Consider the following 26,475-nt stretch of genomic DNA (forward strand, 5'->3'; position numbering starts at 1 on the left):
AATTGGTTCGGGTGAGCCCTATTCCGGATGGTCGAAATCACCCAAGTAAGTGGAACCTGAGCGGAAGACCCGGACCAATGCGAGCGGAACCAGAGCGGAAGTCCGTTACAGAAAATCAACAGGAAGTTGACTTCCTTGGTCTAGGCGCCTGGACCAGGAATTTCATCCAAACGCGACGTGGTGCCTTTCGTTGCGACAAGGATAAAAGTTTATCCCCTCTAGGCACCTGGAACCCTTCCAGGCCCCCCGACAGGGCTATAAATACAACCCTAGTCCCAGTAGCTCAGAATAACACTTGTAATTGATTCCAATTGATTTTAGCTTTGTAGTTGTGAGATTTGACTACTGTAAGAGGCTTCTTCGCCCAGAGGAGATTTTAGTGAGCTTTCAACTTCCTTGGATTAACAATTCCCTGATTGCAAACCAAATAACTCTTATTGTGCCTCATCTTTCTTTAATTAACTTTTTAATCCTTTTATGCAAGTGTGAGTTTAATCAAGTCTATAAAGTTCGAGAAAGATTCAATTTTTTATTGTGCAGACTATTCACCCCCTCTAGCCAAGGGACCTACAATTGGTATAAGAACCCAACAGCTTCAAGAGGACTAACCGCCGAACAAAGTACAAGAAATGGTCGGACCGAGCATTAACCCACCAAAGTTCGAGGGGGAATTTACGAACTGGAAGAAAAAGATGGTGGAATTTTGATCTACTATTAATCATGAAATTTGATTTTGTAGCACCAGAGGGCAAAGAATAATACTAATGGACAAAGGAGCAAGCCATCTTCATGGCAAACGGCAAAGTAGAATTCTATCTGCTTAGCGTCTTACCACCTCAAGAAGTCAACCGGATTAGAGCCTACGAGTCAACAAAGGAGCTATAGAAGAAATTCCTGGAACTACACGAAGGGACCTCGAAGGCAAAACTCGTGAAACGAGATCTGATCAGGAACTAGATCAGCAACATCAAATTAGAGGAAGGTGAAACCGTTGCACACCTTCACTCAAGAATAAAGGAACTCATCACCGGACTCACGAATCTTGAAAAAAAGGTAACCAACCGAGATTTTCTAAAGTATGCGCTTAACGTATTTCCTAGGACTACTGAATGTGTATCATTAGTAGATGTTTATTATATCTCTAAGGATCTAAAAGTAAGTACTTTAGAAGAGTTATTTTCAACTTTTGAAGTTTATGAAACAAGATGCGTAAATTTGAAGAAGGCACATAAGCACAACATTGCCTTAAAGGTAAAAATGGACGAATCAAATTCTGGATCTTCTCTCGATGATGACGAAACGGCATTCATGGTAAGAAAATTTTAAAAATTATTTAAAACTAATAAATTTAATCAAGTGCAGGATAATAGAAGGAAAAGAAAGATAAGATGCTACCACTGCAATGAGGAAGGGCACGTGAAAGACAACTACCCTAAATTGAAAAGCAAGGATAAGAACAAGGACAAGGAGAAGAATAAGAAGCCAGCTCAAACCAAGTATAATCTAAAGGTGACGTGAGACGAAACGTTGTCTGAGTCAGAAATCGAGGTCATCGCTAGACTTGCGTTAGTGACAAGTCACCAGGAAGATGAAGATGAAGCAAGCTCATCCTCAATAAGCATCAACAAGGTAAGTCAGGGGGAGTTTCAGATCACAGGATCGACAAAGTAAGTTAGGTACGGTCCCTACCTTCTGATAAGTTATTTTCTCTTTATAAAAATGCTATAAAAAAGTTTCTGGCAAATTAGAAATAGAAAATAAAAAATTATTAAAAGTGTTAAGAGAAAACCGTGTATTAGACACCACGGAGTTATTGACTTATATAGAGAAGGATATACAACATAATTACAATAATACCCCTAGTTATTATGTTACAATATTCTAACACTCCCCTTAAACTGGAGAATATAGATCATATGCACCCAGCTTGTTACATATGTAGTCAATTCGGGAACCTCTCAGTGACTTAGTGAATATATCTGCTAGTTGATCATGTGAGTTGACAAAACTAGTAGATATTTCTCCTGATATGACTTTCTCTCTAACAAAGTGACAGTCAACTTCAATATGCTTTGCCCTCTCATGAAAAACTGGGTTCGAGGTAATATGCATGGCAGCCTGGTTGTCACATATAAGTGACATTTGTGTAACCTCCCCAAACCTGAGTTCCTGAAGCAACCGTTTTAGCCATATAAGCTCTTGACTAGTTATGGTCACAGCCCGATACTCTGCCTCTGCACTAGATCTTGCCACAACATTCTGCTTTTTGTTTTTCCAAGAAACAAGGTTACCTCCGACAAATATACAAAACCCAGAAATAGACCTTCTATCAGTGGGAGATCCTGCCCAATCTGCATCAGAGTACCCTATAACTCGAGTATGTCCTTTGTCTGCATACAAAAGACTCTTTCCTGGTGCACCTCTGATATATCGAATAATGCGAGTTATAGCATCCCAATGTTCTTTGCATGGAGAGTTGAGAAACTGACTTACTACACTTACCGCAAACGAGATATCCGGACGAGTAACAATAAGGTAACTTAGTTTCCCTACTAAGCGCCTGTACCGTTCAGGATCTGGAAGAGGCTCTCCGTGATTTAGTAGGAGCTTGATATTAGGATCCATAGAGCCGTCGACTGTCTTTGAGTTTAAAATTTTTGTTTCTTCCAGAATACCCATTGCATACTTCCTTTGGGATATGACGATCCCCTATTTAGACTATGCTACTTCTATCGCCAAGAAATATTTGAGTTTGTCGAGATCCTTGTTGAACCCCGTGGTTGTTTTGATGTGATCAACCAAGTTGGTTAGGTCCTGCTTTGTGTTTGATCCTTGTGTCTGAGTGTGCAGGAGCTTAGGAGCGCAGGAAGTCGAGCGGAAAATACAGCTAACGAGAAGGACGGCATGGGAAGGGAGTCGACGGACTCGGTGCGTCCGAAGGACGAGAGAGCTGCGGAAGAGTACACCGGTGGGCGAGAAGAACGTGCGTGGCGTTCGAGGGACGTTAAACCGGGGAGGAAGGCTGCTCGAGGAGAAGGCCGAAAATTGGATTCGGATGAGCCCTATTTCGGTTGGCCGCAATCACCCAAGTTTATCGGAGCTTTGGAAGCTGAAACAAAGTCAAAAGGAGCTAAAGAGCTAGCTGTAAGCGCCTTAAAGGAAGTGATGGAGGCGCCTGCGCAGTCCTCCATCTTGGAGGCGCCTTCAACAAGTGTTGAAGGCGCCTTCAACAATGGAGGCGCCTTCAACACTGTTGGAGGTGCCTCCAAGCTGGCCAAAATGACCGTTCGAGCACCGGATAGAATTCTATCCACTCACCGAGTCGGAGGCGCCTTGAACTTTATTGGAGGCGCCTTGGACCCTCGGGATAGACTTTCCAGGAGCTATATAAAGGCTCCTGGAGCTAGGAATTAAATATGAACTCTGTATTCAACTCTGTAATCAATTCCTAGCAACTAGTGAGCATTCTAAGTGTGTAAAAAGGATTCTTCGCCTACAGTGAAGGAGACTTTGCTAGTGCGATCTTCGACTGCTTTGGATTAACAACCGTCTTGGTTGTAACCAAATTAAACTTCGGTCTTCTCTTTTATTTATGTTTTAATTTTATTATTGTTGCTGTATTTTTGAGTTGAAAGCTTTGAGGAGGGTATAGTTTAATTTTGCAGGCAATTCACCCCCCTCTTGCCGACCTCCGCTGCACCAACAATCCTTTGTTTGGAAATGTTTAAAAAGATGTTATTTCACCTGTGAAATCCCAAGATGATCACTACCTGTGATGACAATATCATCAACATAAACCACTACATAGATGCAACCAGTAGATGAGTGGCGGTAAAAAATAGAATGGTCAACCTCGCTCTGAGTCATGTCAAACTGTTGAATTACCGCACTGTGGCAGCAACAGTTGTTGCTCGCGGCTGACTGGCGTGAAAGAGGGCAGCAGCCTGACTCTTTGACGACGTCGAAGCTCCCTGGCGACAACCCATAGCAGCCACTGTAGCCCCTCCGGGATGGGGAGGGATAGCAGAGGGCGGCGCAGCATCGACGGCGTTAGGAAGAGGAAGGCGTAGCGTCAACGGAGACAGGCATGACGTCGGGCGGGCTGAATCGTAAGGGGGAGAAGAGAGAGGCGGCGGAAACTAGGGCAATAGGAAGTTAGGGTTTTCTTTTAACTTGACTCTGATACTATGTTAAGAGAAAATCGTGTATTAGACACCACGGAGTTATTGACTTATATAGAAAAGGATATACAACATAATTACAATAATACCCCTAGTTATTGTGTTATAATATTCTAACAAAAAGAAAATAATGAGTTAAAAGGAACTGTAGTAACGGTTTGTCGATTAGAGGATTTTGACAAACTAAAATTAGAAAATGAAAATTTAAAGGAACAAATACAAAATTTGAAAAATTTTGTATGTTCCACTTACATTTCTTCAAAATTTAGAAATAATTCAGGACTTAAGTGACATCTTAAATATCACATGGGCCAAATTTAAAAAATATCATAGAAATATATCCCTAAGAAATTTTTAATTAACCCAATAGATAGGAACTTATATTGGGTTCCAAAAACATGTTTAGATTAAATTGTTATGTTTTAAAGTTAGACCTAGGATTTTCAGAAAGACAATTAAATGCTTATTTCTTTAAAAGGCTTTGTCTAGTAGTGGTTGTTGTTCCAATAACCAAGAAGATCTAGTGCCTCGCCACAGCCTGAAGCCAATTACTGAAATGAATATTTAATTGACTAACTGTTAAGCATGTAATTACAAATGATCTAATGCTTTCAAACAAATTGTTTGTCAAAATTTCTGTTAGAAATTATTTATAAGTTAATTTTTTAGCTCAACAAAAATTTTACAATATTTTCTATTAATTTTTTTTTGCAGAGTTGTTTTCAAATTTTATTTTTCTATGAAAAATTATCATCTTTCTGGATATTTTTTAAAAATTTTATATCTATTCAACCCTTAGTAAAAATTTTTTAAAATTCATTATAAGATTCTAGATTTTTCAAAATTTTTTTAATTTTCTGAAAATAGTGTTTCCCTTAAACTTTGTTTTAGACTTATTTTTTAAAGGATTTACAAGTACTCCATTTTTAATGTGATCAAAAGGGGAGAAGTGAAGATTAAGTCTAGGAAGAGGGTATCATTAATTTTTGCACATTATTATTTACAAAATTTACCTTGTTATTATTGGTTTATGTTTTTTTTTTCCTAACTTGGGTTGTTCACATCAAAAAGGGGGAGATTATTAGTACCCCAAGGTATTTTTGATGTGATCAACCACATTAGGTTAGACCCTGTTGGTATTTAACCTCCGTGTCTAAGTGCGTAGGAACTTAGGAGCACAGGAACTTGAGCGAAAGACACAGCTAGCGAGAAGGACGACACGGGAGAGAGCCGACGGGCTCAGTGCGTCTGAGGGACGAGGCGTTGCGGAAGAGTACGCTGACGGACGAGAAGGAGGCGCGTGATGTTTCCAAGAGATGAGAAGCCGGAGTGGAAGACTGCTCAAAGGCTGGAAAATGGGTTCAGGTGATCTCTATTCCGCATGGTCGAAATCACCCAAGCAAATGGAACCGGAACGGAAGACCCGGACCAATGCAAACGGAACCAGTGCGGAAGATCGGGATCAAAAGTCAACAGGAAGTTGACTTTCTCGTTTCGGGAGCCGGGAACCCTTCCAGGCGCCTGAACTAGGAACTTCATCCAAACGCGACGTGGCACGTTCCATTGCGACGACGATAAAAGTTTATCCCCTTCCAAGCGCCTGAAACCCTTCTACGCGCTCCGACCAGGGCTATAAATACAACCCCGGTCCTAGTAGCTCATAACAACACTTGTAATTGATTCCAATTGATTTGAGCTTTATAGTTGTGAGATTTGACTATTGTAAGAGATTTTAGTGAGCTTTCAACTTCCTTGGATTAGCAATCCCCTGATTGCAAACCAAGTAACTCTTATTGTGCCTCATCTTTCTTTAATTAGGTTTTTAATCCTTTTATGTAAGTGCTAGTTTAATCAAGTCTGTAAAGTTCGAGAAATGTTCGATTTTTTATTGTGCAGACTATTCACCCCTCTCTAGCCGGCCACCAAGGGACCTACAGAAAACACTTGGCATACAGAAAGCGCAAGTCAAAGACAAGATTAAGTTACAGTTAGTCAAGGAGACCAGATGCTAGGCATATGAAGTCTAGGCAGATGAAGTCCTGGAAGCAAGGTGTTTCTAGGCATGAAAGATGAATCAACTTTTTGGCATGATAAAGTCCTGAGGGCATAGAGAATCTCTTGTCATGAATATAAACTCCATGAGGAAGAGTTTTAGTATACATGTGATTCAGGACGAAAGGAATTAGAGTTAGGTGCAAATTCAATCTTAGAAGTGACTAGAGTCAAACTACCAATTGACAAATTTGAGAAAACAATCAATTGGTATGTCAGTCTACTTAGGACTAAAAAAAACTCCTAAGATATTTTTGTTTGACTAGAAAGTTGACCGGTCAATCAACTGCTAAGCCATTAGTTGACAGATTACAGAACTAGTTGATTGATGGTGTAACAAGCCAAAAGCAAGATGATGGTCAAGATACTTGCACCTACAAGCTAAGTAGTTGATTAATGGACACAATTAGTCAACTGATGTGACTATTGGCTATCAAATCAACTAATCAACCAACTAATGATGAAAAAGTAGTCTGTTGATTAACAAAAAATGTTTTTTTTTAAAATAGAATTCAAACTTAAAGTTGTGGCTATATATATATATATATATATATATATATATATATATATATATAGATGGACTTAAGAAGGAAAGGACCTAATCATGTATACCATGTATCATAAGGTTTAAATTGTAATTTTACCTCGATAATAATAAACATCATGATACATTCTTTTTTGATGAAATATACAATTTAGACTTTATAGTTGGATAACAAAATCCTCTCAGGTTCACAAATATAACTCAATTAAGGAAACACAGTTTGAAAATCTTATAAATCAAATTTACTCAATTTAGGGTTGGTTTATAACTTATGCTCCATAAATGCACATTAATGTTAAGCAATTAGGAGCCTAAATGTAGAGCAATGTGTTGCTGCGGGAAACATCCAACGATCGAACCTGGATTTTGATTATGTTAAAGGGTCCAAAATTAAGTTGTCTTGTGGTCTAACGAGTTTGAATAAGATTGCAGGAAAAGTCCTAAGTGTTCTTAGGCAAAAGTCCTAGCTGCGGTTAGGCAGGTGGAAAATCCTAGGGGATGGTAACCCTAGATCCTAAGGGATGGTAACCCTAAGCGAAAAGTCTTGGCGAGACAAAGACTTCGGGCAAAAATCCTAGAGTCGGGGACTCTAGGTTGAAATCCTGGTGTCACGAACCGGATGGAAGTTTGAGCGGGTCGTGGAGCGGACGTCCAGCATGAAGACTGGAAGCTTCGGACGCTGAGCAAAATTCCAGTTGGTCTGGAGGATCAATTTGGCAGCAGGTAACTTCTCCTGAGAGGAGTAGGTGAGGACGCGTTCCTCGAAGAGAGAACAGTAGACGTCCATTCGACCTAGAGTTTCGACGAAACTCAAAGTTAGAACCAGACAGTTAGAGGCTATCAAACTTCAGTTTATATATATATTGTTTTATGCCTGGACTAACTTTATTTTGCAAAAAATAAGGGGCTGGAAAAAGCTAGTCCGGGCGCCCCGAGCTAGTCCGAGCACCCGGAGTCGGTCCAGCGCTCAGAACTCAAAAGTTATCGCCAAGCTGATGTAGCGCACGCGGAGTGGCCGAGCCAAGTGGTCCAGGTGCCCGGAGGGGTTCCGGGCACCCGGAATAGCCTATAAAAGCAGCTTCAACCAGGAGCTTCAAAAAAACACAACGAACGACTTTCGCTTCTTCGAGCTGCTCAGAAAATGCTTCCATGACGTCCGAAAGCTCCGACGACGATTCTTCTAGAGATTTCCTCATACAAAGTTGTCGGTATTGTTTATTTAAAAGTTACTTGTACTACAACTGTAATAATTTTGTATTGTTTCTGATTGATTAGTGATTGTCCATCGAAAGTACTCTTATGTGCGAGCCTTGAGTAGGAGTCGCCACAGGTTCCGAACCAAGTAAAATCTTGGACTTGTTAGCATTGCTGTGTTTTCTTTTTTTTCGTTATTCCGCTGTGTATTTACTCGAAACGAACGAATTAGCCACGAGCGCTATTCACCCCCCCTTCTAGCGCTTTTTCGATCCTACAATTGGTATCAAAGCGGGGTCGCTCTGAATCAGTACAACTATAGTTCGAGCATTCTTATTCATTGTTTTTTCGTCCGTTTTTTTGTTAAAACCTTACGTCTTTCGTTTTTTCCCTCCAAAACTATTTTGAAAAATTTATTTTTATCTTTTCACTATTGGTCGGTATTAGCGAAATATCATATTTTCAAAAATTTATAATAACATTTTTAAAAATATTTTTATTAATATTTTATTATTTTTTCGAAATTAGTAAATTACTATTTTTATTTTTCTCCCGCACTACTAATCCAAGATCAAGTCTTGGAACATTTGTTATTGTATTGTTTGTGTGCGAGGTTCTTAATCAATGGCCTACCAAGAAGGCTACAACACAGCTTGTTCGCCTCTTTTCTCCAGTGAAAACTTCGGCTACTGGAAGGGCAGAATGGAGTACTACCTGAAGACAGAGGTAGAGATGTGGATCATCATTCAAACAGGCTTCTCCCTACCAGTCAACAACACCGGAGCACTTGCCCCTTCCGACAAATGGGATGCACCAACTCGCAAGAAAATTGAAGCCAATGCAAAAGCAACACAAACTCTTCAATGCGGTCTAACTAACGAAGAGCTAAACCAGATTGGTCCCTTCAACAGTGCAAAGGAGTTGTGGGAAAAATTGATTGAGCTGCACAAGGGCACCTCCGATACTAAGGTAAGTAAAAGGGATTTAATTTTAAATAAATTATATAATGTAAAAATGCAGGAAGGTGAGTCAGCGAGCCAACTACATCCTCGCATACAAGACCTTCTCAACGGCCTCCACGCAATAGGTCAAAATGTGGAGAACCGTGACGTCATAAGGTATACACTGAACGCTTTTCCAAGGAATCCATTGTGGGCATCAATGGTAGATGTTTACAAGGTATCTAAGGATCTCTCGACAATTAGGTTAGACGAATTGTTTTTAGAATTTGAATTGCACGAACAAACTAATGCACGTCCGGCCGAAAAAGGTATATCTCTAATTGCAGGAACAAGCAGAACGCGGGAACCAAAAATAAAGAGCAGAATTGAACCCGAGTCCGAAGATGAATAAGACTCAGAAGATGACGAGATTATCGCCGAGCTCGAAAAATTGGTACGAAAAATATGCAAAAAGAAGAAGGTCACTCAATCGAATACGAAGGCCAAGTCTGGGGTTACTTGCTACAGCTGCAACCAGAAGGAACACTATAAGCCTAACTGTCCAAATCAGAAGCAAGGAAAAAGGAAGTCGTTAAAGGCAATGTGGGACGAGCCATCGGAAGAGTCAGACGAAAAAGAACACAAGCAAGCAAGCTACCTTGCTCTACCGGTCCAAGCGTACGTTGCCGAAACCGAGTCCGAGTCTGATATCGAGAGCGAATCGGAAACTGAGTCCGAGAGAAGCCACGGATCCGTATCCATTTCCGAAGGGTCTAATCACATAGTAAGGTCTTTAATTTCTAGTTCTAACGTAGATGATTTACAAAATTTAATTTCATATTTATTAAAGAAATTGGTCAAATCCAAAGTCCAGGTCAAGTCACTCCAAAAGGAGGTAACAATCCTTAAGGAGGAGACTAACCTAAGTTCTTTGACTGAGCAAGTTCAGGAAGAAAATTCCAATTTGAAAACTCAAGTCAAAGAACTCAAGGACTCATTGGAACGGTTCACTTTGGGTTCCAAGAATCTTGATCTGATTCTTGGAAAACAAAGGGCCGTATACAACTGAACTGGGCTTGGATACAAGGTCAAACAAAGATTTAGATCCTACTTATCATTAGTAAATCGATCAAATAGAAACTTAGTCTAAGCATGAGACCCCAAGTCTAACTTGATTAATCAAGTTGCACTTGGTCAATATTGGATCCCAAAGGACCAGATTCATTACTTTGATAGACCTTATCAAGGCTATAATTCAGGGGGAGCTAATAAAAAGATCATTTTTATCATAAAATAGATTTGTTTGATGCTTGCTTTACTGCTTTTATTATACATGCTTAGACTAGGCTAGATAAGAACCTATGCGTGATTCACACTTGACTAGTTAGACCTAGGATTTTCAGAAAGGAAATTAAATATCCAATTTCTTTGAAAGACTTTGTCTAAAAGTGATGGATGGTTCCATACCTAAGAAGGCCTAGTGTCTCGCCACAGCCTTGAAGCCAATCATTGAAATAAATATTTAATTGATTAACTGTAAAACCTTAGTCTAACTCAATTGTAAATCAATCCTTAGATTGGGGAATTTAAATTGAAGATTAAATTAACCATCTCATAAAACTATTAAGGTCCCCTGTTTGAAAATCTAGAAAAAGGGTGAGATGGATCTAGGTTTAAAATATAAAGTAGTTAACCAAACCCAAATTAATTAAAATTAATTCAATTAAGTTAACTTAATTAATTTCAAAATCTTAATTAATCTTAATTGCAATTTCTAATTAATTTCAAAATCTTAATCTTAATTTCAAAATATTGTTTAATTAATTTTAAAATCTTATTTAAAATCATAATGAATTTCAAAAATCTTGATTATTTGATTACTATAATTTTAATTATTTTCATATCATAATTAATCTTAAAAGGATAATCAATTTCAATTAATTCTTAATCAAAGTAAATTATATTCAAATCAAAATTATTTTTAAATATTGTCTTAAAAAGTTTTAAAATTTAAAATTTAATTACCCAAATATAAATGTTTTCAAATTCAAACCTAATTTTGAAACTTAAATATTTTTTCAACATTTTGAAATCCTCAAATTCAAACTTAATAATTTTTAAAATCCAAATTTAACTTAAATTATTTTTGAAATATACTTCAATATCATAAATATTTTTTAAAGTTAAATCAACTTAACTCCGTGTCACACACACTTATATGTTGAACATGTTTAATAACATAGAATGAGTGAGATGGAAAATCAGGAATATAAATAATAATCTTTATGTTTTTGATTTACATACTTGGACTCTAGGATTCCCAAACCAAAATTACTTAATTAAATTTTTTTAGCATTAATTAAGGGGGAGTGAAAGAGGAAGTGAAATTTTAAAACTATTTTTGAAAAGAAAAACAAAATTTTTTTTTTTGAAGACAAAAGATAAGAATATGATAAAGTATTTTAAAAAAAAATAAAAAATCTTTTATTAGCTATGTTTTAAATATTTTTAAAAGCTAAATGTTTATCAAAATCTTTTTAAAGCTAAGCTTTTATGAAATTTTTTTTTAGCTAAGTACTTAACTAAGCTTTTATGAAAATCCTTTTTAAGCTAAGTTTTTTAAGTTTTTATCACAATATTTTTAAAAGCTAGAGTATTTTTATCAAAAGCTTTTTAAGCTATGTACTTAACTAAGTTTTTATCAAATTTTGTTATAAAAGGTTAAGTTTAGCTAAGTCTTTAATTGAAAAGAAAAAAAAAGGCTAAGTACTTAACTTAGATTTTATCAAATTTTTAAACTAAGCTTTAATCAATTATTTTTTTAAGCCGAGTACTTTTAACTAAGCCTTGTTCAAAACCTTTATTCTTATCAACTTCTTTTGAAGCATTTCTAAATTAACTAAATGTGTTTCAAAGCACTTATTTTCAAAAGCTAAGTTTTTTTAAGACTCACTTTCAAATACTTAAAAATTAGCTAAGTGTTTAAATGCTACCTTTTCCAGGGGGAGTTTAGAGTTAAATAGAATATATATTTTCTATCTTTACATGTAAAACAACCTTCTCTCTAATTAGTATTATTTTTTATTTATGTCAAAGGGGAGAGAAAAGTCAAAGTTACGAATTTAAACATAAAGTTAAGAATTTAAACATAACTTTTATGAATGGGGAACATAAGAGAGTTTTTTACAAATTATTGTATTTATGCTCATGCTTTCCTTTATTTATTGTTATGTTTTACTTAACTTTGAACCGTGTTGTCATAATCAAAAAGAGGGAGATTATTGGTGCGGGAAGCATCCGACGATCGAACCTGGATTTTGATTATGTTAAAGGGTCCAAAGTTAAGTTGTCTTGTGGTCTAACGAGTTTAAATAAGATTGCAGGAAAAGTCCTAAGTGTTCTTAGGCAAAAGTCCTAGCTGCGGTTAGGCAGGTGAAAAATCCTAGGGGATGGTAACCCTAGGTCCTAAGGGGTGGTAACCCTAAGCGAAAAGTCTTGGCGAGACAAAGACTTCGGGCAAAAATCCTAGAGTTGGGGACTCTAGGTTGAAATCTTGATGTCGCAAATCGGATGGAAGTTTGGGCAGGTCATGGAGCGGACGTCCAGCATGAAGATGGGAAGCATCGGACGTTGAGCAAAAGTCCAGTTGGTCTAGAGGATCAATCTGGCAACAAGTAACTTCTCCTGAGAGGAGTAGGTGAGGATGCGTTCCCCGAAGTGGGAACAGTAAGCATCGGTTCGACCTAGAGTTTCGACGAAACTCAAAGTCAGAACCGGACAGTCAGAGGCTGCCAAACTTCAGTTTATATATATATTGTTTTATGCCTGGACTAACTTTATTTTGCAGAAAATAAGGGGCTGGAAAAAACTGGTCCGGGCGTCCGGAAGGGGTCCGAGCGGCCCAAGCTGGTCCGGGGGCTTGGAGTTGGTCCAGGCACCCGAAACTCAAAAGTAATCGCCAAGCTGATGTGGCGCGCGCGGAGTGGCCGAGCCACGTGGTCTAGGCGCTCAGAGGGGTTCCGGGCGTCCGGAACAGCCTATAAAAGCAGCTTCAAACAGGAGCTTTAGAAAAACACAACGAACGACTTTCGCTTCTTCGAGCTACTCAAAAAACGCTTCCACGATGCTTGAAAGCTTCGACGACGATTCTTCTAGAGATTTCCTCATACGAAGTTGTCGGTATTATTTTATTTAAAAGTTACTTGTACTACAACTATAATCATTTTGTATTGTTTCGGATTGATTAGTGATTGCCCATTGAAAATACTCTTACATGCGGGTCTTGGAGTAGGAGTCGTCAGCCTCCGAACTAAATAAAATCTTGGAATTGTTAGCATTGTTGTGTTTTCTTTACTTTCGTTATTCCGCTGTGTATTTACTCGAAACGAACGAATTAGTCACGAGCGCTATTCAACCCCTCCCCCCTAGCGCTTTTTCAAAACTCAAATCCTAGCAAAATACAAGGATAATAGCTGATCAAACAGAAGAGTAGCATTGCTGATGCCTAAATGGAAAGAAATGAAATACCTGTAGCAGGATGGTGCAATAACATCAACTAGTTCATTTGCTGGCAGGGAGAAGTAAGGAACCTGTTTTCAAGGGGAAAACAGTCAGTGATCTATATAATAAAGGAAGGTTTATCACCCAAGAGAAATTTACCTCCTCAATGTGGCCATCTATATGCTTTAGATGAACCTGTAAGAATACTTGGTTATTTAATACACAATGGTGTAATCTAATATTCAAAGCTTTGTCTGTTCATAATTGACAAAAGAATTAATCTAATGCAAGAAAGATGAGTCTTTTCCTATTATTACATAAAACAATGAAGTGAAGTTTATATATGATTGCTGTGAATAACAAAACAAAACCTTGTAATCTTGCATGAATTCATAATGCAAGACTGTATCCGGGTCACTGCTAGCTGCCTTCAAGAACTTCTCTAGGCCATCCCGAGTTCCATTGTCAACTATAATCAAAAGGTCAAGAAAATCATTATTTTACATTGCACATACTTTTACAAATTTTTTCTTTCCCCCCAAATATAACTGATTTTTTATCTGGAAAAAGATAGGTCAGTCTCTAGTAATTCAGAAGCATTTGTTCAATATTTTAACTAAAATTTCACACAACATGAAATAAAAATAGAACCCGAAACTGTATGAAATTGACAAATACCACAATTGGTGCCGAGAACATAAAGCTTGTCCAGGTTAAGATATTTCTCAACAGATCTTAATGCTGCATTAAGAAATCAATCTGCATCTCAATAGTGATCAGTTATCACAAAGCACAGATTATAAGGACTACACAATGACTGATCAGGAACAAGTTATATACCTTGCACTTGGCAACCAACTCCACAGAAAAGAAGGCGTTTCACTCCTGCAGCCTGATAAAAGAGAAGTACAAAACTTGGTAAAACTAGTTTATCAAATGTTATCAATAGTATCTGCTAGATTATACATTATTATAAGTTCCCAGGTCTGAAACCAAACATGTATTGTGCATCAAAGAAGAATCAACAGATATTTGCTAAGAAGATACATAATATTTGAAAGTAAGATGATTTTAAAGATAGGTAGTATATGAAATTTCAGTAATGATGACAGAAAAACATCATCAATCATTTATGTAGTATAATAAAAATTATTGTGTTTCAAAGGGAAATTGATTTTTACTGTGCTAGTGAAAATCCTACAAGGGCTCATTCTGAACTATTGGTTTATTGTATTTAGCAAAATGTATCCGAAATCAGTGAGGCTAATTAAGAAAGGATGAAATGTAAGATAATTAAATAGAACATATTTAAAGAAAGAGAAAATCATAATACCTCTACAAGGGCAAGGGTGTTGAGGTTAGGAGATAATGTCGGCTTTACACCTTTTGCTGCATAAACTTCTTCTGGGGTCCTAACCAAAACAAGATCCACTAATCAGGAACAACAGTTATCTCTTGAAGATTGCACATCAGTTGAACATCTTTAACCATGCAAATGATCATACAAATAAATGTGAACCATGGGAGATTTGACTGCATGTGATAAAACTCAGACCTAGCTAAAATTGGCCTTGGAGAAAGCCTGTCGTCTGGATCACTGCAGAATTTGAAGCAGGTTTATTTGTCAGTAATTAGAAACATCTTAATGAATGGTTGAACAAGCTAACAATTTGTCTCGAGTAAAGAGTAATTTGACATACAACCTTTGCACACATATTACAGCATCTACCATATTTGCTTTAAGCATTTCTACAGCAATTGTTGTTACAATCCCAGTCCATTGCGCTCCTAGAGATAAAACATGGTACAGATGAACACTAGGGATTTCATTAAATTAATACAAGGATAGTAATATCCTCTATTGCGAAGGAAATAGAGTAAGTAAAATAACATCTTCAAAACAGTGAATCATTCATCAGAAGCAAATATAATTGTATTTGCATATAATGAGTTACCCAGATAATGTATCAGATAATGTATTGTTCATATTACTTGCATGCAACCCCTAATAATAATCTCAGAAACCAATTACATTTGGAAAAAAATCTGAAAGGCTCCCTAAACTCCTACTAAAGATAATAAGGAAATGTGTCACCTGAAGCAGAGGGAAGACTAATACAATCCAGTTGGGAAATAATCAGAAATTCAACTGAGAACAGCCTTTCGCCGTTAGTAAAAATAGAAGTCATTAGACATCTTCTAAGGCATCTCCGTGCTTGGACTGAAACTATAATGGTGGTTTTAGGATACACGAAGCTACAATATATTTCCATGCAGGGTTTAAAATTTCGAACGTGCCAAAATTTCAGTTTATGACTGCAATAATAGGATTTCGATACTGTATCATGATGTGTTGATATGGTTTTAGTATTTTTTTAAAATATAAATATATTAATTTTTTTTAATTATTATTTGAGTTCTCTTTACCTTCAAATAGAAATTATGAAGATAGATCAGTACCTTCTACAGGTTTTATCTTCTTAGCATACAGCAGTTGCTGATGAACCCCAAAATACATATCATCCGATTCTGTGGTTCTCCCTCTTCCATGTACTATTGGTTCTAGAACCTGGAGAAGAAATATTTTTGTTGTATATTAAGAACATTATCACTAAAATCATGAATATTTGGTCATCTGTTCAAGTTACTCACTGATATACATTGAAATATTTTTTCAAACATTCTCATGATTTCAATATATTGAGATATCAAGCTTTAAAAAAGTAACATGACACTGTTGTTATAAGTCAAGGATATCAATAACAACAACAACAACAATAACAAAAACAAAAAAAATCTGTGCTTCATTTGAAGAATAGAATATCAACAAAAATCCAACATTAGGAATCAAGTATTAAATAACATGACGCTACTGTTACAAGACAAGGATAGAAAAATAAATTAAAAAATAAAAAGAAGAAAGAAGGAAAAGCTATGCTCCAATTGAAGATTAATATATCAGCTGGAATCCATCATTTTCAAGGTTACAACTCCATTAGCCCATTCTAAAGCCAAAACCACATATCAACTTACTGAAACAGTGTTATTTTCGTTGTCTGAAATGCACTCAAAACTCAGAAGAACAGTAGAAATAAGTAACGCACGGGATGACCAAATGTAGTGAACAAACCATAGAATCCAGAGGAATCCACAGAAAATAACCATAGAATCCAGAGAAATCCACAGAAAATACCTCACTAACAATTAACGCCGACAAGTTATCGAAAAGGGTAAACACAGAAAGTAGCAAGCCAAAATATGAAATGGTACCAACAAACGCAGAAGCAAAAGAAATTGAAACTAGTTACAACACCTGGCAAGACTGGCACAGATTGTTCATTTGTGCGTTATCTCAGTAAACATATAAAATTCAAAATCTTATGCTAAAATTAGAAGATGAAAAGGTCGTAAGTGATTATATTAATTTTTAAAAAAAAACGTAACTGGCTATTCCCGACTAGCTATGCCCCGTAGTGAATTTAGAACAAATAAACAAAAACACATTCGACGGAAAATCTGGGAGGATCACCTCGATCCGGGACATGCCATCGCCTAAGAAAGCGCAGGCATCCTTCACGTGGGCAATGTAGTAGGTATCGCAGAGCCCGCAACGACTGTCCAAACCGACATCAATGGCGTGCATAAACCGATCAATGAAGGATAACAAAGAAGGAGATAAAAAAAGGGAAATGAAGAAAAAAACTAGAGGGATGCATTACCTGCAGTGATCCTTTGCGGGGTATACGCCGCCAGGACGGATGGGCTTGGATCGCTTCCGCCAGTCGTCCTTCGACTTCGAGGAAGGATTAGACTTGGAGGTTTCCTTATCTGAACCGAAGATTGATCAGAAAAAGAATCGTGGTAAAGAATTGAAAAAAGGAAAAGAAAGAAGGGATGCTACCTGCCGGTGAGGAAGAGGAGCAAGTGATGGGGAAAGGAAGGGCGAAGGAGGAAGAGCAAAAAGACGCCATGGACAAAGCGGCCATAGATGATGGCGTCAGCGAGGGAGGGGAGGAGGAGGAGACAAACAGAAAGGCAGCTCTACCCGTCTGCTACGGCGTTATCTTGTCCGGTGAGTGAACGAGCTGCTGGAGCGTGTGGCTGGAAAAGAGTCGGCGACAAACAACATTTTGTTTTATATATATAGAAAACAAGCTGCTTGCGTGTGTCACCACGCTTACTTATGCACGCTCACTGCGATTAAGTGAAAATTAAAATATAAAAAAAATTATCCAAAACTTAGGGAGGGAAAGAGAGAAGCCAACGCCATCACACTTGGTATAAAATCGTAAATGAGTATTCGTTATAAACTTGTGGCACGATAGTGGTTGATCATCAAATTGAGAAATAATTAACGGTAATTTATCAAACAGCGTATTTAAATTTTAAATTTATTAAAAAACATATATTACTTTATTATTTACTAAAAGATATTTTTTTCAAATATAATTCTTATTTTACCCTCTTGATAATCTAATTTTTTTTATAATTTTTCTCTTCTCTACTATTTTTCTCTCTCTTACATACACGTAGAACATATGAATAACATTACATAAGATTTAATTAATTTTTAATAACATTTTAATACATTTGAAAAAGTTAAAATAAACAATGGATAACATATTTAAACTCCTTGCAATATCAGAAATCTACTGAACCTGAAATGAGCGGAATTAGAGGTTTCTAGGTCCATTAGTGGGTTTCGGTCAAAACCCACTGATGGATCTAGAGAATTTCGATTGCACCCATTTCAATTTCAATGAATTCAAATATGGTATCCATTAGTTATTTCAGCTTATCAGAGTTGTTAAAATGTAACAAGGAAAAATCATTAAAAAGTCCCACATTAGGTCTGATATGGAATCATATCAAGCTCAACGTGGACCTGAATCAGGCCCATGTTGGGCCTGATATGATTCCATATCAGGCCCAATATGAGTTTTTTTGACGATTCTTCCATTTTACATATTAACATCTATGAAAAGCTGAAATAAATAATGGATATCATATTTGAACTCCTTGCAATCTTAAAAATGTAGGATCGAAAAAGCGCTAGAGGGAGGGGGGAGGGTGAATAGTACTGGTGACTAATTCGTTCGTTTTAGAAAACTTTAAGTAAATACGTAGCGAAAAAGTAAAGACACGGAAGCAATGCTAACACTTTTGGTTACTTGGTTCGGAGCTTGTGTCGACTCTTACTCCAAGGCCCACAATCGTTGATCGCTTTAAGTGGGCAATCACTATAAGCTCGAGAATCTTTACAAGATTAATTACAAGTATATAATTTAGGTGCAGAAAACATATACCAACAACTCAGAGTGAGAAAATTCGGACTTCAAGTTGTATGAGTTCTTCTTTGGCATCTACTTGGACAAGCCTTATATAGGCCATTGAGGGCGCCTCCAACCTCCATAGGAGGCGCCTTCAACCCAAGGATTATCCCCTTTTTCGCAGTGCTGATAAGCTCTGTTGTCTGCGCTGCTTATCTATATGAAGGCACCTCCAAGCTCTATGGAGGGTGCTCTCCATCCAGCGTTCAAGGCGCCTTCTGTAACGTCCGAAAATTCTCAAAATAAATTTTAAAAATATTCTATTATTTTTTTTTGGAATTTTAGAATATTTTTATGGAATTTTTGGAGTAGCAGAATTAACAAAATTAAATAAAAACGTAAAATAGCCTAAACGGGAATTGAACCCGAGACCTATTAGACCCTACGATTTATAGATGACCTTAGTAACTAGGGGGCCCCAGCAGGGGTGTGCTGAAAGAAGAGGAGAGAAATTATATTTATGATCGAGTTGGGTTGTATTAATCACTTAATATAAATAGGGAATTTAAGTGGGAGTTTATTATTTCGGATCGACAACTCTCCCTCAAACCCTCACCCGACGCCGCCCTCTCTCTTCCTCACCCTCTCGGCGCACAAGCCCCTAGAGATCTAGGGTTCCATCCCTAGGGTCGTAGGAGCACCTTCCGGCGACGTCTCCGATACGAGGACGCTCCTCTCCGCGAGAAGAACGCGTAGATGCAAGAAGACCGCCGAAGAGATCTTCTTCTTCGGAAATCTAGCGATCAGAATTGTAAGAAACCTAGCGCAGGAATTAAGTAACCCCTCACCTGTAGTATAAGTAGCTATTCGTATATTTCTATATTCTTAGTTCAGCCATATGCAGAGTTAGAGCACACCAAGTGCTCGATGAAATGACTAGTACAGTTATATGCTACAGTGGGCATTTTAATAGCTCAGTTAAATGCCATAGAAGCATTTTAAATAGCATACTTAGTCTTGCTTCAGTTTATATGGGACTACGGTCCAATGGGTGGGCTCCCATAGTCGCCTCTAGGTTCAGATAACCTAACTCTAGGTTCAGATAACCTAGTAGAGCAAGATAAGATAAATTAGCTTATGAATCAGTATTTTACTTTATCAGTGGCACTATGCTGGACTCTTAGTTGTCCTTGGGTTGGGCTCACATAGTCGTCCCTAGGTTTAGATAACCTAGTAAACCCTACTAGATTCGGGACTAGCTACCTCGGGTCTAGTTAGGGATGCGCGCATAGCAAGTACAGTTGTCGGGCCCATCAGCAGCATGATTATTATTTTTATCTATTATAAAAATAGTTTTCAAAACTTCACAAATAAGTTATGTGAATACAGTACAGTTTCAGCATTAACCTAACATAAATTTTAGCTTAGCTTATGTATCAGTTTAGTTTTCTTGTTGATACAACAAATAGTTTATGTTTAGTAGTTGATTGCCATGACTTATATGTCAATATGCCATGTTTTAGTATTTTAGTATGATTCTCATCATGTATATCAGCATAGCATCTTTTAAAAGCATGATTTTATCGAATGCATGTTTTGTGAGGTAGATGGTTCTTACTAAGCTCCTAAGCTTATAGTTTCCTTTTCCTTATACTGCAGATAAAGGTAAAGGGAAGATGGATTAGCGGAGGCTGGAGGGCAATGCATCAAGATGTGTGTGAGAAGGAACTTGGAATAAAGACTCTTGGGGAGTAGCCCATCTAAAGACTTAGTATTTCTGTTTTTGGTTACTTTTATGCACTTTTAGGGTGTTTAAGTATCATGAATTGTGAAGGTATACACTACGCCATGCTTAGACTCCTCGTTGTCTTGATAATAGATAGTAAAATGTGAGTAATGTCATGCCTAGTAGTAATGTTTATGCTTTTAGTGGTTTTTTGAAAGTTCTGTATGAGTTCGGGTGGAATTTTCCCAAAATCAGAAACCCAATCGATCAACCGATCGATTGAGGAGTCCTCAATCGATCAGCCGATCGATTGGAAGAAATCCCCGCGTACAGAACACTACTGAATTGATCAGCCGATCGATTGAGGAGTCCTCAATTGATCAGCCGATCGATCGGGAGTAACACCCCGCTAACAGAAGGTTGCTGAATTGATCAGCTGATCGATTGAGGAGTCCTCGATTGATCAGCCGATCGATTGAGTCGCGACCTGCGCGTACAGAGAGCTGCTGAATCGATCAGCTGATCGATCGGTCAGACTGGATCGATCAGCCAATCGATACAGATGGTTCTTCCGTGCACAGAAGCACGTTGAATCAATCCGTGGATCGATTGACATGTTTCAATCGATTGAGCCTCGACCTCAATCGATTGGGGAAGCCTGATTTCGGCTGGAAACCTCTTATTTCAGTTCCTTGACCATATGGAGAGTTTAGATTCCATTCTTTAGTATATGTACAACAATGAAAAGGTATTTTGAACATAAGTTACAGATTTTAATAGTCATTAGCAGAGTGAGATTTTAATTAGTTCAGTTTTCCGCACACTGTAACGACTACCCTTCTTACTATACTATACTACTCTCTAAGGATGACCGTTACTTAACTACTAACTCTACTTACTAGTGTTACTTATGCTATTATTAGCAACACTTAAATTTATCACGACCCCAGAGAAGTTCCTACCGAAAAATTTTGGCAGAGTCTCCCCTGTACCGGTGACAATAATCATCAATACATGCAACATAAACCATCAGCCACATGCGGCTGGTATATATATTTCACAACCACGCAGTAATAAGACACAATAACTTAAAAAAAAATTATTCTAGCAATAGAAAATGAATAAAGCTCCAACAGTGGAAACAACCAAACTAACAATGCGGAATAGACTCAATTAGCAATATAAGAAAAAGGAAACAACTCTTTAACAGTCTCAACTTCTCTAATAACATTAAAGAAAGACTCTAAACAACTTCTTAGTCAAGTCCCAAGGCTTCCATAGTTCAACATCACACACATCCATCACGCATCCTCCTTGTCGTCTTCCTTCTTTATACTTTAGCTTTTTCTTTATCTGCGGTAGGAGGAAAAATAAATCTATAAGCGAAACGCTTAGTAAGTACTAAACTATCTCACAAAAACTCAAAAGTGCATAAGATACAAGGATGCTAAAACTGAAATGTTAAAAAGAAAAGCTACACATGCTCATCTAATAGCAAAACACTAAAATAATCTGCATACTCATCATATACAAGAATAAATCTGCATGCTGGAAATAAAGCTAATCAAGCTCAATAAACTCATAAGGAAGGCAAATGAAAACTAATACTGTATGCTTAGAATTATAAGAGCTAAACTTTGCTAGTTCTAAACATAGGTGATACTTATTTCATTTACTTATAGCCTTATACTTGAAATTAATATTGTAACGACCACCCTTCTTACTATACTATACTACTCTCTAAGGATGACCGTTACTTATCTACTAACTCTACTTAACCGGTGTGATCGAAACCACGAGGAATCCCTACCGAAAAATTTCGGCAGAGTCTCCCCTGTACGGGTGACCATAAACATCAATACATACACAGTATATACAGCCACAGGCGGCTGGAACATATATCAAACACTCATGTAGTTTAATAAGTGTCAAAACACTAAAATAACTACTTATTACACAAAGACTCATCACAGCATGCAAACTAAAACACGAATAAACTCAATAGGAACATAGAATATAAAATACAGTCTCAATGACATCAACCATAAGGTACAACTCAATTACTTCTTATCCACTAAACACGAAAACGCAAAACTTCCAAGTTCTCCCCCACAGTCCTGGCATCACACATCATTCGCACCACCTTGTCGTCTTCCTTCTGACTATAGCTTCCCTTTACCTTTATCTGCAGTAGGAGGAAAATAAATCTATAAGCGAAACGCTTAGTAAGTACTAAACTATCTCACAAAAACTCGAAGTGCATAAGATGCAAAGGATAGTAAAACTGAAATGCTAAAAAGAAAAGCTACACATGCTCATCTATAGCCAAGCACTAAAATAATCTGTATACTCATGATATAAGAATAAATCTGCATTCTCATGATATAAGAATAAATCTGCATGCTAAAAGTAAAGCTAATCATGCTCAATAAACTCATAAGGAAAGCAAATGAAAACTAATACTGAGTGTTTAGAATTAAAAGAGCTACACTTTGCTAGTTCTAAACATAGGTGATACTTGTTTCATTTACTTATGACCTTATACTTGAAATTAAGATTTAACTTTCTTCTTTCTTTTCTTTCTTGGGCCCAGGCTTAGTACCATCTTATGCGCGCTCTCTAATAGTGACTGAGGTAGCGAGCCTCCAGTCCTATGAGAATAAAGACCTTGGTCTTACCAGGGCCAAGACCTCAGAATTGGTCACCTGGATTTGTTTAACGACAACCTCGGAAGTCGGGTACTAGCCTCTTACTTTAAATTACTTGTTATCTTTTCTAACTAGACCTTGGTCTTTTTCTTACTTATAGTTACCCATAATCCTCAAAAGGTTTAATAGAGCACATAATCATTCCACTAAAATACATGACTATTCATCTTATTAAAATAGCAAAAACAACTAACTATATGCTTTAGATTAAAGAGCTATTAAAAGCTAACTAACACATATATGCATATGTATCAAAACAAGAAACTAAAAACTGAATTATAATTCAATACTGCTCATGCTATTCTAATACTGCAAGTGTATCTAACAAGTAGAGAATTGCAACTAACTGAGCATGCTATAAAAAATAAAGCAAGCAAATCAAACTACAAGATAAGCTTAATAGCTGTTCATGTTCAAGAAAATCAAGAAACTAACACTACATACTTTAAATGAAGGTTGTTCTTGCCTTTCTGAGTAGCAAGGAAAATGCTAACCCATTCTAACTAAATAAAGGGCTGTTCTTGCCCTTTGAGTAGCAAGGAAAATGCTAAACTCATTCTAACTAAATAAAAGGAAATCAAGTCTGAACTCTCTAAGCATGCTGCAATAAACATAAATCAAGAAAAGCAAATCTGAACTCTGCATACTAATTAATGAGGTTGTTTACACACTTTGATTTGAAATCTGGATAATGCATAAAACTAAAATCTTTAAACATGCTATATCAGAACTCTACACTAATTTCTTGTGGAAAATGCACTGTTCGGAAATCCAAATGAATTCACAAGGAATCTGACTTCAATCCATAAACCTAACTACCCATGCCATGTCCAACAGGAGAAGGGCTCAACACCTACAATGAAAAGTTCAAGCCACCTTACTATCCTTTCAAATTCCTGAAACCCAGCATGAATCGTGCATTCCCTTCTAAAACAGATCCGATGTCCAGCAACAGCAACAGAAAACAAGCTAAAATGACTTCAATACTTATACTTTTATAGAGCAACATGATCTTAAATTTTTGTTACAACAGAACATAAGAGGAAATAACCAAGAACGCATGCTACCTTTAAACTTCCGGCTATCCCAATTCTATACACTATAATCCGAAAGCAGAGAAAACAAATCGAAGCTCGGAGCAACTCCTACCACAGGTGAGTAGTACTTACATCGCTGTTCTTGGACTTACAACCGAAGGGAGCTTCTAGGGTTTCGACTAACTCGCGATCTTGGCGTTCCCTTCGTGTCCGCGCGTCCTCCTTGACGAGACGAGCTCGAATCCGAGAAGAGCTCGCCGATTCACCCCTTGGTCAGCCGCCGGAGACAAAGCCTTAGCCTTGTCTTCGTTTTTCGCTCGAGAGGAAATCGCCGTCGCGTGAAGGAGGAAGAAGGAAAATTAGGTTTCGGCTAAAACCTAAGTTCTCCTTTTAATACCTAAAATTTCTGTCACCATCTACTACTTAAATATATTCTCTTCCCTTCTTAATCACAAAACAACCGCGGTACAGTTGGTTGGCTGGGTTCGGTTAAGGTTCGGTTCAGGTCCGAGGTCCACGGTTCGAATCTTGGCTTTGAGAATTTTTTGTCAAAACTTCCTTCGTTTAGTAAAAATACCAAACGACCTCCAAAAATTGCATAAAAATACTCTAAAAATTTCTAAAAATCTCTAGAATATTTTAAAAGCATTTCCAAATATTTTTAAGGACATTTAGAACTCAAAATAGGGAAAGTTGGGTCATTACAATCCCCCATACCTTATAAAAAGTTCGTCCTCGAACTTAGAATAGTTCTGGATATTTCTGTCTCATACTGTCCTCACACTCCCAAGTGACTTCCTCGTGCTTCTGGTTCTGCCAGATGACCTTCACTAGTGTCACTTCTTTGTTTCTTAGTCTCTTGACTGCTCTGTCCACTATCTGTGTAGGTCTGCTCTCATAGCTAAGATCCTCCTGAATCTGTACTGACTGAGGCTCAATCACTTGGCTAGGGTCGTGGATGCACTTCTTTAGCATGGAGACATGAAATACGTTATATATTGCCGACATGTCCTGTGGTAAGTCCAGCTTGTATACTACTTTCCCCATCCTTTCTGTGATCAGGTAGGGTCATACATAGCGAGGACTTAACTTGTCCTTCTTGCCAAATCTCATCACTCTTTTCATATGAGCGACCTTGAGAAAAACTGAGTCCCCTACTTGAAACTCAAGTGGCCTACGACGTGTGTCAGCATAACTCTTCTGTCTACTCTGGGCAGTCTTAATTTCTTTGTCTGATCTTCTGAATAGCCTGAGTAGTCTCATCTATCAGCTCTGTATGAATGCCCAGTTCCACTTCCATTTCTTTTCTTTCACCTGCTTCTTGCCAGCAAATGGGTGATCTGCACTTCCTGCCATACAACGCCTCATATGGTGCCATCTTGATGGTGGCTTGATAGCTATTGTTGTAGGCAAACTCAGCTAAGCATAGATACTTGCACCAACTTCCCTTGAAATCTAGCGCACAAGCTCTGAGTATATCTTCCAAAATCTGATTTACTTGCTCTGTCTGTCCATCAGTCTGAGGATGGAAGGCTGTGCTGAACTTGAGTTTAGTGCCTAGTGCAGTCTGAACACATTCCCAAAAGTGAGAGGTGAAGCGCCCATCTCTATCAGACACAATAGATTTAGGAACTCCGTGAAGTCTGATCACTTCCTTGATGTACAGTTGTGCTAACTGCTCTATAGAGTTGATGGCTAGAAAATAAGCAGACTTAGTCAATCTGTCCACTACTACCCATATAGCGTCATATCCATTTGTAGTTCTTGGAAGACCTGTTATGAAGTCCATGGATATGTCTTCCCAGTTCCACTCTGGTATAGGAAGAGGCTGTAGAACTCCTCCTGGTCTCTGGTGTTCTGCTTTGACCCTTTAACATGTCAGGCAGGTATTGACATATTTAGCAACATCTCTTTTGAGTCCAGACCACCAGAACCTCTGTTTCACGTCTTGGTACATCTTGGTAGAACCAGGATGCATGGAGTAAGGTGTACTATGAGTTTCTTCTAAAATTTTCTTTCTCAGTTCGTCATCATTAAGGACACAAAGGCGGCTCCCCTGATAAAGAATTCCACTGTCTGATACTCGAAACTCTGTATCTTCTTCTTTTTGTATCCCTTGCTTGATTTTCTGGATATCTGGATCTTCGCTTTGCTTTCTCTGTATATCCTCAAGCAAGGTAGACTCTAAGGTCAATGCAGAGAGTTTCCCATAAATAATTTCAATTCCAAAGTCTGACAACTCTTTCTGCAGTGGTAGGGCTAATGATGACAAAGACATCAGGGATGCACTGGATTTTCTGCTTAGTGCATCTGCTACTTTGT

At 37.6% G+C, this 26,475-nt stretch overlaps 1 protein-coding gene across 1 annotated transcript in view; it reads right to left on the reverse strand.

Annotated features, from left to right (window-relative positions):
• The window catches only part of LOC122020626 (7-hydroxymethyl chlorophyll a reductase, chloroplastic-like), a 35,531-nt gene extending 17,998 nt beyond the window's left edge, over positions 1 to 17,533 (reverse strand). Inside the window, exons 1-12 of the mRNA XM_042578631.1 lie at positions 17,314 to 17,533; positions 17,132 to 17,240; positions 16,942 to 17,026; positions 15,873 to 15,981; positions 15,116 to 15,200; positions 14,968 to 15,009; positions 14,746 to 14,824; positions 14,253 to 14,304; positions 14,091 to 14,153; positions 13,784 to 13,881; positions 13,572 to 13,607; positions 13,440 to 13,501 (exon numbers count right to left, since the gene is read on the reverse strand). Coding sequence (XP_042434565.1) covers positions 13,440 to 13,501; positions 13,572 to 13,607; positions 13,784 to 13,881; positions 14,091 to 14,153; positions 14,253 to 14,304; positions 14,746 to 14,824; positions 14,968 to 15,009; positions 15,116 to 15,200; positions 15,873 to 15,981; positions 16,942 to 17,026; positions 17,132 to 17,240; positions 17,314 to 17,398 — 905 coding nt within the window. The 5' untranslated portion in view covers positions 17,399 to 17,533. The remainder of the gene's footprint in view (positions 1 to 13,439; positions 13,502 to 13,571; positions 13,608 to 13,783; positions 13,882 to 14,090; positions 14,154 to 14,252; positions 14,305 to 14,745; positions 14,825 to 14,967; positions 15,010 to 15,115; positions 15,201 to 15,872; positions 15,982 to 16,941; positions 17,027 to 17,131; positions 17,241 to 17,313) is intronic.
• Between the last annotated feature and the right edge of the window lie 8,942 nt (positions 17,534 to 26,475).

Source organism: Zingiber officinale, chromosome 9A (genome assembly GCF_018446385.1).
Source record: "Zingiber officinale cultivar Zhangliang chromosome 9A, Zo_v1.1, whole genome shotgun sequence".
Classification (NCBI taxonomy): domain Eukaryota; kingdom Viridiplantae; phylum Streptophyta; class Magnoliopsida; order Zingiberales; family Zingiberaceae; genus Zingiber; species Zingiber officinale.